The 13,890-nt window shown below is 39.4% G+C and overlaps 1 protein-coding gene across 1 annotated transcript in view; it reads left to right on the top strand.

The window, feature by feature from the left end:
* The window catches only part of sno (strawberry notch), a 276,724-nt gene extending 267,232 nt beyond the window's left edge, over positions 1 to 9,492 (top strand). The window contains exons 17-20 of the mRNA XM_068368814.1: positions 5,543 to 5,632; positions 5,829 to 6,167; positions 7,319 to 7,483; positions 9,446 to 9,492. Coding sequence (XP_068224915.1) covers positions 5,543 to 5,632; positions 5,829 to 6,167; positions 7,319 to 7,483; positions 9,446 to 9,492 — 641 coding nt within the window. The remainder of the gene's footprint in view (positions 1 to 5,542; positions 5,633 to 5,828; positions 6,168 to 7,318; positions 7,484 to 9,445) is intronic.
* The last annotated feature ends 4,398 nt before the right edge of the window (positions 9,493 to 13,890 follow it).

The raw sequence follows: 13,890 nt of genomic DNA, 5'->3' as shown, positions 1-13,890 counted from the left end.
GCTTTGTTTTATCATAAAAACTCCATTTTTAGTGAAGTGCATAAGCAGTACAGGTAGTCATTGACTTATGACCAAGAGACTCGTCAGAAGTCGATTTGGACTTTTATGTCAAGTCTAAAAAGTAAATTTTCCATAGCTTTATTATGATGCGTCATGATTCGGCAATCATCTGTCATATTTTATCAATATTTTCCTACTGTATATTATTATTTCATTTCTTGTTTCATAGGATATCATATGCTCTATTAAAACCTTCTTATATTCTATTTTCAATATCGGAAGCATTTTAAGTTAGGAATTACTCAATATTTTCTTTACCTTTGGTTATTGATTGAAAGATTACGCACAAACAAATGGCGTATTTTTTATATAATTTCTTATCTTATTCTAAATATTTTCACGATAAATATTACATCAACACCAATATGTTATAGGGTTTCACAATTATCATACAGTTCCTTTATAGTATTATTATTTGTCATCGTGCAAATATGTTCTCGCTATTTCTCTGTGCGTGTGTGCATGCGTACAGGTAGTTAAATTTTAAAGCTTCATACAGTATTTAGGTTTAGGTTAAGTTATTAAGCCTCTATATTTCATTAGAAAGTGTTTAATTGTGCTTTATGAAATTATGTATTTTTTATTTTTCAATTTCTTGAGCATTTCAAGGATCAAAAATTCCTTTCGATTTACTTTTGGTAGGCATCAGCTGATTTCAAGGTCACGCTGTCCTATTGGGATTATGCGCACATGCTTTGCGAATAACGCAGAGTTTATATAATTTTCTTAACTTATTCAAAATCTCTTCGTAACGAACATTACATCAGGACAGTACAGAGAGTCTCTCTCTCTCTCTCTCTCTCTCTCTCTCTCTCTCTCTCTCTCTCTCTCTCTCTTTCTCTGTAGTTAATTGAAAAGAAAATCATATGGTTTGCCTGCGCCTTCCTCATGCATATGATGTCACGGACGGGACTTGAACTCGACAAAGAACGACTTGTGAAATATTGTCCGTAAAACCCTTTTCTTATTTCTTGCAAGAAATCAAAGAAAATGTTAACTTATCAAGCACTATTATTTAATTTCTATAATGGTAAAGAAAATATATCCTATTAGTGTACTTTCTTTAGATAAATATCGATCTATTATCAGAGGTGAAATAAAACTAGTGTAGAATCAATTTTACATCAAGTACCACTTAAAACCACTGATACGCGCAAAATACTTTTTATTGTTACTTGATATTTCGATAATGGGAATACTAACATTAATCGTTAGCCTAATGGAAGGAAATCACTCTATTGCCCACTTACTTTCTGCCGGTAATATGACCTCCCCAGACATAGGATATGAACTCCACAGATATGAAAACTTAATGTATTTTTTACTGAAAATCGATACTGTATAATATCATTAAAAGAAAATACTAACTTACCAAGATAGATCAGTTCAGTTTTATACCAGAAAATTGGTTATTTTTAAGGAAAATTTTTGTATTAGTGCACTACTTCAAACATGCTTGTGACATCATCACAGTGAAAAAAGTTGTCATGAAGTCGAGCAGTCATAAGTTGACGACTATCTGTATTTCAAAACAATTTTTGGCCTTCTATGAAACATTATAATGGATCCATAAACTTTTATTTTTTAATTTGGCTTTGCACAATTCAATATTTTTTAATGCTGTCTTTAATAATGTTGTTTTAAACAGCTTCCATTGGTTACTTTTTTATTAATAGGAAATCATTGTGAAGAGTTGATATTAAAACTGATGTTGTTGTGGCATGATATAAAGTTAAATACAGTTCGGCTAGTTTATCAAGCTTTATTTTCCCTTATTTTCTTTTAGGTAGGGTTGAATTAGGAGGCCCTGATGCACCCTCTCTAATCCCTTCTATCAAAGGCATCCTCATCCAAGACACTAACTTATACAAATGATTAAAAACGCCTTGGTTTTCCTTCATTGCATCAAAAATAAAAGAATTCAATCATAGACCTACACATTATTGTTTTTGGTAGTGACAAATTTTATAATTGCTTTGGGCAATATGGTAAAAATTGTGCCCTAGCTATATTATGCATACCTTTTGCATGTCTCATGCTGAATGTAGAATTTACATTCAAAATAGATGTATTATGGTATCTGTGAAGCAAAGTTTAACCAGGTCATTGGACCCACTGCAAATTTTACAGTAATCAATAATTTATCTATTATAATTTTAATGTACTGTGAAATAGCTATGAAATTAGTTCCATTGATATATAGTAATCTCTCTCCATATAGCAGTTCACCAATTATGCCCTTAGTACATCATACATACATACATATATCAAGGCATTTCCCCCCAATTTTTGGGGGGGTAGCCGACATCAAACAAATGAAACAAAAAAGGTGACCTCTCCTCTATACGTTCCTCCCAGCCTGACAAGGGACTCAACCGAGTTCGGCTGGTACTGTTAGGGTGCCACAGCCCACCCTCCCCCGTTATCCACCACAGATGAAGCTTCCTAATGCTAAATCCCCTACTGTTGCTACCTCCGCGGTCAACCAAGGCACCGAAGGAAGCCGCAGGGCCTATCGGAACTGCGTCACAATCGCTCGCCATTCATTCCTATTTCTAGCACGCTCTCTGGCTTCTCTCACATCTATCCTCCTACCACCGAGAGCTTCCTTCACTCCATCCATCCACCCAAACCTTGGCCTTCCTCTTGTACTTCTCCCATCAACTCTTGCATTCATCACCTTCTTTAACAGACAGCCATTTTCCATTCTCTCAACATGGCCAAACCACATCAACACATTCATATCCACTCTAGCTGCTAACTCATTTCTTACACCCATTCTCACCCTCCCTACTTCGTTCCTAACCCTATCTACTCAAGATACTCCAGCCATACTCCTTGGACACTTCATCTCAAACACATTCAATTTCTGTCTCTCCGTCACTTTCATTCCCCACAACTCTGATCCATATGTCGCAGTTGGTACAATCACTTTCTCATACAGAACTCTCTTTACATTCATGCCCAAACTTCTTGTTTACTACTCCCTTAACTGGCCCCAACACTTAACATCCTTCATTCACTCTAACGTACATCTGCTTCCACTCTACCATTTGCTGCAACAACAGACCCCAAGTACTTCAACTGATCCACCTCCTCAGGTAACTCTCCATTCAACATGACATTCAACCTTGCACCACCTTCCCTTCTCCTACATATCATAACCTTACTCTTAACTACATTAACTCTCAACTTCCTTCTTTCACACACCCTTCCAAATTCTGTCACTAATCGGCCAAGCTTCTCTGCGTCCGCAACCAGTACAGTATCATCCGCAAACAACAACTGATTTACCTCCCATTCATGGTCATTCTCTTCTACCAGTTTCAATCCTCGTCCCAGCACTTGAGCATTCACCTCTCTCACCACTCCATCAACATATTAGTTAAGCAACCACAGCGACATCACACATCCCTGTCTCAGCCCCACTCTCACCGGAAACCAATCACTCACTTCATTTCCTATCCTAACACATGCTTTACTACCTTTGTAGAAACTTTTCACTGCTTGCAACAACCTTCCACCAACTGCATATAACCTCATCACATTCCACATCGCTTCCCTATCAACTCTATCATACGCTTTCTCCAGATCCATAAATGCAACATACACCTTACCTTTTGCTGAATATTTCTCGCATATCTGCCTAACTGTAAAAATCTGATTCCTACAACCCCTACCTCTTCTAAAACCACCCTGTACTTCTAAGATTGCATTCTCTGTTTTATCCTTAATCCTATTAATCATTACTCTACCATACACTTTTCCAACTACACTCAACAACTAATATCCCTTGAATTACAACACTCATGCATGCACATCTCCCTTACCCTTATATAGTGGTACAATACATGCACAAACCCAATCTACTGGTACCATTGACAACACAAAACATATATTAAACAATCTCACCAGCCATTCAAGTACAGTCACACCCCCTTCCTTCAACATCTCAGCTCTCACACCATCCATACCAGATGCTTTTCCTACTCTCGTTTCATCTAGTGCTCTCCTCACTTCCTATCTTGTATTCTTTCTCTCTTTCTCATCTCCCATCACCGGCACCTCAACACCTGCAACAGCAATTATATCTGCCTCCCTATTATCCTCAACATTCAGTAAACTTTCAAAATATTCGGCTCACCTTTTCCTTGCCTCCTCTCCTTTTAACAACCTTCCATTTCCATCGTTCACTTTCTCTTCAATTCTTGAAACAGTCTTCCTTACTCTCTTCACTTCTTTCCAAAACTACTACTTATTCTCTTTATATGAATGACCCCATCTCAGGTCAGCTGCCCTCTTTGCCTCACTTACCTTGCGCTTTACTTACACATTTTTCTCTCTATATCTTTCATACTTCTCTATACTATTACTCTGCAACCATTCTTAGTACATCATGGATTATTTGAATTATAGGTAAATCTATATCTTGGGTCTTCTGCGTGCTATTACATATTTATAATTATTATTCCACACGCACGGTAATTTTTTCTTTTGTCATTTTTTAACTGAAAATTAATATAGTAAGGAAATAAACAAGAATACAGAGAAGTATTGCATTATATAATGTAGTAAATAAAATATAATGCATTGAGTACTGTAGGTGATACAAAGAACTATGCAACTGTATAGTACTGTATCGACATTGCGGTTTTTCACATCAGCAGTGGAGGGGGCCGGTATGGGTTGAACGTAACACTCCTGATAGCCAAGGGATTACTTAATATAGTAACAGCTCTTTTATGACGTTTTTTTATATTATCCTATGTTGGTGAAACAGTCCAGCTGTTATTGTTCTTTCTTCAATCAAATCATGGACTTATAACGAACACCTAGAATTATTTTTATGGATGTTAAGAGTCCTAGCAGTGGTTGATGATACAGTAATTGTATTCAAGTAATTTGTTGGAGGATTTGTTTACCAGTAATTTTTTAAGCATATTTTCCTGCCACTTGACTACTGTACTGTTTGCCTGTCCTGAGTTATTTTACTAATTTCCCAATCTTCAAAATCCTGTTTTATTGATTATATTTTTTCTATTTTGTATGGTATATGTATATGGTAACAAATTACTCTGATTACTGTATACTTATTCTGAAAATTTGAGATGGAATAAAATTTGGTTTGTTGATAGTTTAAGGTTTGATGGATTTGGTAGTTTTCCTTTCAAATGTAGATTATTAGGAAGAGTAATTTAATTACAGGACAAGTAGCATAGCGTTGAGTATATAGTTGAAGTTGAACTAGCAATAAAATATAAATTATTTTTTATTTAGGTATGGTATTTTCAATGCTTCCTCGTGTTGCTTATGTCCTGTGTGCATATTGCTTTCATTAGAGCTGAAGTAATGCTATGTACGTAGTTGTCGTGTACCATATCTTTAAAACTTTTATTTTGAAAGATTTCATTCATAATACTGAAATATTTATCACCACTTTTCATTTCTAGCTTTATCTGACAGTCTAATTTTTTTTATCAAGGTGAAAGTGGTCAAGAAGAAGATGAAGAAGATGCTTATTCATCAGAAGCTTCTTCAGATTTCTCAGGAATTAGTGATTTTGATGATGAAGGTAAGTTTTTTTTTATTTACTGGGCTATTTTCCCAGTTGGAGCCCTTGGACCTATAGTATCCTGCTTTTCCCACTAGAGTTGTAACAAAGCAAGTGATAAAATTAATTTGATGTAAACAGGTATTGACCATTCTGCTGAATTTAAGTTATTTGTTCTGTTGCTTTAAAAGATTTAGATTGCAATGGTACTTTTTAGATACGTGGGGCCGTCCAAAAAAACGAGGCAAAGCCAAGAATCACAAGCAGAAGAACGGAAAACGACGACAGGAGAACGGAGAGAAACCGCCGCCACCACCCAGAGACCATGTTGAGAAAGCAAATAGGTATAAAACAGAGCTCCTAAAAGCAATTGATAACTTAGGCCGAAAACTTCCACCTAACACCTTAGATCAGTTGATAGATGAACTTGGGGGCCCTGAAAATGTTGCCGAAATGACAGGAAGAAAAGGGAGAGTGGTGCAAGGGGATGATGGCCAAGTTCAGTATGAATCGCGTTCGGAAGTTGATGTGTCTTTAGAAATTTTAAATATTAAAGGTAGGTGATCGGGTTCGTGTTTTGAATTGGAAATTTTATGGATTAAAAGTCTAATATATTCAGTGTATTGTAGTGACATTGATATTGTCAATGATAAAATGGCACTTTGGAAATAGATAAAGGTATTGATGAATATATAAAGTTTTACTTTTCCTCTTTCTAAAACTTTTTTCCCCTTTGAATAGGATCCAAACTCCTATATCTTTGTTGAGGTTTGGTATCAAAGTCTAATTACATGAATCATGGATTCAAAATTTCTATATCTGTAGTCCTAGTTCTTATATTAGCATTCCCTTTTTCCAATTTTAATTTGTTTAGATGATGGAAACCCATCATGAAATTGAGGTTGGGAGGTACCTTATCAATCAGGTGAAAATGTTGCTGATTTTTTTTTTGTTAACTCTGGGTCTGGGAGTGGCAAACTGATGACCATTCAAGGTGTAGGAGTACTGGTACTATGTATTTTTCGTTATTAAATGCATATGATATAGGTATTTCTTCAACTATAGTTTCTAATATATTCTAAAGTCAGCCTTTGTATAGATGGCATATTTCAACTGTGAACATATACAGTAAAGTATAACCTCGGTCTACGAGTTTAATTTGTTTTAGGAGCAAGCTCGCAACCTAAATTGCCCATGTCTTAGAACAGTCTTCTCCCCCATAAAAGTTAAGTGAAATTTATTCAGCATTCCACACATCCATAATTACATATATACGCTTATTTTTAAAGATTTTGTAATGACAATTACAGTTAAGATTATATCCCCTAATATTAGAAATGAATACAGATTAATAATTCATAATGAAAAATAGAATTATGAACAAATTTACCTGCATTTTACCTTTGAAGAAAGTCATGGTTGACATGAGAAATGAGAGGAGGAGGAGGAAGAAGGGGTTACTGTACTGCTTGTAGATAGAATATCCCTACATGAGAACCTTATCAGGAATTATCTCTCTGGAACAACGTTCACGATCACTAATTGATTTACTTACATTATGCTTTCTGGGCACTTCCCTATCTTTTTTCTTTTACACTCTTGACAAGGAAATTATCTAGAGATGACTGATTTTTCATTTTCTTTCAAATGCCATAAAAATGTAGGTTTTGCTGTTCCTCTAATATCTCCCCCCCCCTTTTTTTTCAGAAAAAGAAAGGTTTATGAATTCAGAAAAAGACATAGCCATTATCTCCGAAGCTGCCAGTTCTGGTATTTCCTTGCAAAGTGACCGCAGAGTTAAAAACCAAAGGAGAAGAGTACATATCACTCTTGAGTTACCATGGTCTGCTGACAGGGCAATCCAGCAGTTTGGTAAGCATTGGTGTACTTTTCATTACCACAGTTTGTATTCAAGTTTTTATTTTCTTTAATCTTATATATTACATTAGAGTATTTTGTTTTACTAATAATTTATCTTATTTTTATATTTTGTGTGTTTTACGAATGCATTTTGCAATTTGATGCTACTACCCAATTACATTTTAGGTACTTTACTTTGAGAGCATTATTTTTTATTTATCTTAGAATGTACAATATATTGCTTTTCTAATAAGGAACTAAGATGAATTTCTCTTAAATTGTCTTGCTTCGTTACAGTCAATCCCAATCTTATATCTTATGTACTGTTCAAGATCGAAACTCTACTGCTTATGAGCAGCATAGATTATGGCATATATATCTCCTAATCATTGTTCTTTCATATGACTATAAAACTTTTACAGTTTCTGCATCACTACCAAGATAACTTTTATTGTGCTTTTTCACTGCTATTATTCTTCAGAATGGTTAGTATATACGAATTTTGATTCCTCATAATGTGCAATTGCCAAAATGGCCAACCTGTTTTATGTTCAAGATCTAGTGCTTGACTTGCATATAGCCTACTTAATGTACCTTTTTAGTACAATTCAGGAACCTAAGTGGTGGACTACCCTTAAACCTGCGCTTTTTGGTGTAGATGCAACAGTTCCTCCTTTACTTGAACCAGAATACTCAGTCACTCACTGTCCAAATGAAAAGGTAACCCTTTTGGTTGATGTGTTTGACACTAAGCAGAGTAATGAAAAACTCTAGCTTCCTCATTCCTGTTTTCCTGAGGCTAAACTAGCTAGTTTAGCTTTTCAATCTCGTGAAATTAAAACTGATGATGGACCTTGATGTTTATGGAGGTGTAGACCCAGATTTCTTGACTCCAAAGTTATCTTATTTTGCATAAGTTAGCAAGATGAGGAGCTTTTAGCACTTTTTGGAGAATTGGTAATGTTACTCCACTATGTAAATGTGTTTGTGGTAGCTCAAGCCCAACTGATTACTGCCCAATTACCATAACTACCATATTTTCTAATGTTTTTTAATGTCTTGGCAAAACGTTTTGCTACATTTTTTTAGGGTAATCATCTGTTCCCTAGTTGGCAATTTAGTTTCCGTAAAGGCCTTAGAGCATGTGATGTTCTTCTCATAATCCCCAATGCTGTACAGAAGTCCCTTGATTGTGGTCAGGAAGTTTTTATGATTGGCTTTGATTTTAGTGCTGCCTTTGACCGTGTTAATCATGAGGCCCTTATTTTCAATATTAAACTTACCCGATAATCATGTAGCTGTCAACTCCGTTGCCCGACAGAATTCTACGGGAGGGATACGCCAGCTATCACTATACTAGAAGGGGGTGTACTCACAAGCGCCACCTGTGGCCAGGTACTACAGTACTTGTTGTTGACGCCACCTCACTTTTTCCTCTGTCGTGCTTCCGGCAAGACGTTCTTGGATACGCTTATGATTTTGGAGTATTGTTCACGGTTTGGTGAAGTATTTCTCTAAAATTTGCAGCTATTCGCTATACTAGAAACTTCTATATTAGCTTAGTTAGCTTTTGGAATTAATTTAATTATGGTGACGAAGAGAGTATGAACTCTCTTTCACCTTTTAATGGCCGACCCTTCCCTTAGACGGAAGTGTTGGTGTCTAAGAGAGTATAGACTCTCTTTCTTAATTTTGCTTAACAAAAGTTATAGATTTATTTTATATCTCTCCGCCTTTTATAGGCCTCTTCGATTAACTTCCTTTTATTATAAAATTATTAAAATTAATTTTTATATATTCGACCTTTCCTAATGGTAGGCGGTCTTTTCTTGTACCGAAGTTAATTAACATTGAGCCCGTCATTTCGGTTTTACCTGTTAACATATTATGCTATTTTAATGTTTTTGAAAGAATTTCTTTGATAGTCTCGTACTGTTTTCAAAGTTGAACTAACGTTTTGTTTTGTCTCTGCAGTTGTTGACGTTTCAGAACGTTCAACTTGCGCTCTATCGTTACGATAGCGAGAGAGTTTTCACGGTGTCACGTTGCAGTAAGAGTAACCGTGTCTAGCGTTTTGTTCATTCTTTCTTAACTTAATGGTTTTAATTCTGGGAAATATTTTCCTTTAACAATAATATGTTTTAACGATATATATGATTGGGCTCTTCTCTCAGGTTCTAAGTCAAGAGAGAGAGAGAGAGAGAGAGAGAGAGAGAGAGAGAGAGAGAGAGAGAGAGAGAGAGAGAGAGAGAGATGGAGACGGAGGGAGAAAGAGAGAGAGAGATGGAGACGGAGGGAGAAAGAGGAGGATAAACGTTTCGTTCAAGCGAGTAACGTTGTTATCGTTTTTGCTCTTCTCCCTAGTCTCTTTAGGGGAAGAAGGTAAACGTTTCTAGAGTTTTTCTTGTTCTCAAGCTTTATGCGGTGAGAGATTTTAAACGTAGTTTATTTGATCTAGTGTTTAGTCTCTTTCCAGCCACTGAATTATTTATCTTTCATTAGATTTTTCTGTTACATTGTAATTCTGTTTTCGCAATTACTAACTTTTGAGAAAGGATAGAATTGCGTGTTTCAGGTACAAACCACTTAAAGTTTCGAGTTCGGTGAAATAAGTGCAAACAGAAAATCAAAAGTGATAAGTGATTAGCGCAAAGTGTGTCAGTGTTGTGCGTGAGGGTACTTCTGTGCGTGCCAGTCGTCCTCCCAGTCCGGGACCTCTTGCAAGCTCCCAAGCCCAGGGGAGAAGCAATGTCGAAGGGCAAAAGGGTTCGGCAGGCCTTGATCGGCGCACAGAAGTATCCTCGGTGGTTGCGGGCGTGTCTTAAGAGACCGTCACTCCCACCCGCAGACGATTGAGCCCTTATTTTGCTCGTCTGCAGAAGAAATTTCGGGGAGAAAACGCTGGTCTCAGGTCTCAAGACCTCTTAAACGTAAAGTCCAGACCTATGCCAGACGTACGAAGTTAGAGTTCAACAACCCGGATGCAGTCATTGGGTTAGCTCTGACTCTCCTCAGTCTCAGGTGACTGCACACCTCCTAAGAGAGGTAAGGCGATGCCACAACAGACCTTATCGTCCGTTGATCCCAAGACGACTTTGCTGCAGTCCATGCAGTCGCAGCTTGGGGTCTTAATGCGTGAGTTTCAGGCTGAGAAGGTTACACCTCCTCCTGCGATCGCTCCGCCTGACCGCAGTACTGCCTGCCAGGCGTACGATGTTGAGGCTCCTCAGAATACCTTAGCACGTTCTGAGTTTACTGTTTCCAGTGGTGTGCAGCTCCCTCCGCCTTCCTTAAGGCAACCTCAGCAATGGGAACAGGAAGATTATTCCTTACTTCCTCCGCTTCCACTTGCAGTTCCACCAGTGAGGCAACACTCTCTTGAGGTACAACAACCTCTCCCATCCATGAGTCAGTCTCCTCAGCTCTCGCTGCAGCGAGCTCAACCCTCCTCAAGGCAACCACAACACCTTAGCCTTGCGCCTCAGGAGCCTCAACTCGCGAGACAATTACTGTGTTCTGCGCAGCCACTACCTCATCGCTCACAGCTCACACCTCAGGAACCTGCTACTGCGCATCCGCAACCCTTACAGCAAGCGCAACTCATGAGGCAGCAACCTCATGCTATGAGTCAGCCACCTCAACGCATGCATCTGCCACTTTCTCCTCAACTTGAGAAATAACAAATGACAATAATAACACCTCATTACTTTCATAACTTGCGTTTGTAATCATATACATGTATGCCTACACAAACATTATGATAATGGAGGTTATTTGTCTTACTTATATAAAAATATATATGTATTCCTTGCAATATATTTTTAACAATATCGCAAAATATGGCAAAAATATCTTCAAAACTAAAATGAATCATGAGTTATGAATGTAAGGTAATATTATGTTGATATTAAAACCCCATGCAAGCATGCATGAAGCACTCTAGCACTGGTCATGGAATTTCTGAGAAATGTTAAACGCCATGCAACACGCTCTGCTTACCTTACAGCATGCTCTACATACAGCATGCTCTGCATACAGCATGCTCTGCATACAACATGCTCTGCATACAGCATGCTCTGCATTCAGCATGCTCTGCATACAGCATGCTCTGCATACAACATGCTCTGCATACAGCATGTTCTGCATTCAGCATGCTCTGCATACAACATGCTCTGCATACAGCATGCTCTGCATACAACATGCTCTACATACAGCATGCTCTGCATACAACATGCTCTGCATACCTTACCGCATGCTTCTCAGTCATACATCTTTGGTTGTTGCCAACTCACTAGACTGTCAAGCAGTTTCATAATGTTGCCTTCTAGTCTGCTGCTTTTGCACCATTGTAACCCTCACTGAGAGAACTTAACTTTTCTCGGATATGGTCCCTGTAGATGAGAAAGTGCTTTTCTCCCTCCCTCTGATATTCCCTTGAGGACTCTGTCAATTGGAGAGGAGCCTTTAGCTGCGTAGCCTCCAATGGACTTTTATTTAAGCATAACATGCTTCCAGGGAAGGTAATGGTTCCACTTCAGTCACTAACCCCGTCTGTTACCACACCTGCTCCCATAGACCTTGAGCTGTGTTGCAAGACATACAGTCCAAGCTTAGACCTTGTTAAAGGATTTTTTGTTTACGGAGTCAGTGTGTCACTGGGAAGACGTTCAACAACCAGCAGAAGTGACTTGTTGTGACGCAGTGCGGCAACCTCAGCAACCCGATAAGGAGTTGTCTGTACGACCCAGACAGTCTAGACAGCTTCGGGTTGTCACTGTACTTCCTCGCTTCCCCATGGTTGACAGTTCACAGACTGTGCAGCAGTACCATGATCTTGTGTCCGGCTCCGTCAGACGACTGGCTTTTAAGAGCTCCCACAAGTCGTCGCTGTCTGGAGATTCTCAGATGGACTATGGATCTGACCAAGGAACTGGGCCTCCTGGTCAATTTTGAGGAGTCTCAGCTCATCCCATCCCAGACCATTGTCTCCCTGGGTATGGATCTTCAGAGTCGAGCTTTTCGGGCTTTTCCGTCGGCCCCAAGGATCTTCCAAGCCCTAGAATGCACCCAGAGCATGCTGAGAAGGAACCGATGCTCAGTCAGGTAGTGGATGAGTCTAACAGGGACACTTTCATCGCTGGCCCTGTTCATCGTGTTAGGGAGAATCCACCTCCCCCCCTTCAGTATCATCTAGCTGCTCACTGGATAAAGGACATGACGCTAGAGACGGTCTCAGTTCCTGTTTCCGAAGAGAGGAGGTCTTCTCTCGCGTGGTGTAAGAACAGCTTTCTTCTCAAGGAAGTCTACCTTTGGCTGTTCAGAAACCCGACCGCCGTCTCCTCTCGGACACATCAGACACGGGCTGGGGTGCGACTTTGGACGGACAGGAATGATCGAGAACATGGAATCAGGAGCAAAGGACACTTCACATCAATTGCAGGAGTTGTTGGCGGTTCTTCTGGCCTTGATAAACTTCAAGTCCCTCCAGCTTAACAAAGTGGTGGAGGTGGACTCTGACAACACCACAGCCCTGGCTTACACCTTCAAGCAGGGAGGGACTCTTTCGTGAAGTTGTTCTAGATCGCAAGGGACCTCCTCATCTGGTCTAAAGATCGAAAGCTCACGCTGGTAACGAGGTTCATTCAGGGCGGTATGAATGTCATGGCAGATCACCTCAGCCGGAAGGGTCAGGTCATCCCCACAGAGTGGACCCTTCACAAGAATGTTTGCAGCAGACTTTGGGCCCTGTGGGGTCAGCCAACCATAGATCTGTTCGCTACCTCGATAACCTAGAGACTCCTATTGTATTGTTCTCCGATTCCAGACCCAGCAGCAGTTCACGTGGATGCTTTTCTGCTGGATTGGTTCCATCTCGACCTGTATGCATTCCCGCCGTTCAAGATTGTCAACAGGGTACTTCAGAAGTTCTCCTCTCGCAAAGGGACACGGCTGACGTTGGTTGGCTCCGCTCTGGCCCGCGAGAGAATGGTTCTTAGAGGTACTGCAATGGCTGGTCGACATTCCCAGGACTCTTCCTCTAGGAGTGAACCTTCTACGTCTACCTCACGTAAAGAAGGTACACCCGAACCTCCACGCTCTTCGTCTGACTGCCTTCAGACTTTCGAAAGACTCTCAAGAGCTAGGGGCTTTTCGAAGGAGGCAGCCAGAGCGATTGCCAAAGCAAGGAGAACATCCACTCTCAGAATCTATCAGTCTCAAGGGGAAGTCTTCCGTAGCTGGTACAAGACCAATGCAGTTTCCTCAACCAGTACCACTGTAACCCAGATTGCTGACTTCCTGTTATATCTAAGGAAAGTAAGATCCCTTTCAGCTCCTACGATCAAGGGTTACAGAAGTATGTTGGCAGCGGTTTTCTGCCACAGAGGCTTGGATCTTTCCACCAACAAAGATCTACAGGA

This window comes from Palaemon carinicauda, chromosome 3 (genome assembly GCF_036898095.1).
Source record: "Palaemon carinicauda isolate YSFRI2023 chromosome 3, ASM3689809v2, whole genome shotgun sequence".
NCBI lineage: Eukaryota > Metazoa > Arthropoda > Malacostraca > Decapoda > Palaemonidae > Palaemon > Palaemon carinicauda.
The sequence above is the reverse complement of the archived record's forward strand: the minus strand, read 5'-3'. Positions and strand labels throughout refer to the sequence as shown.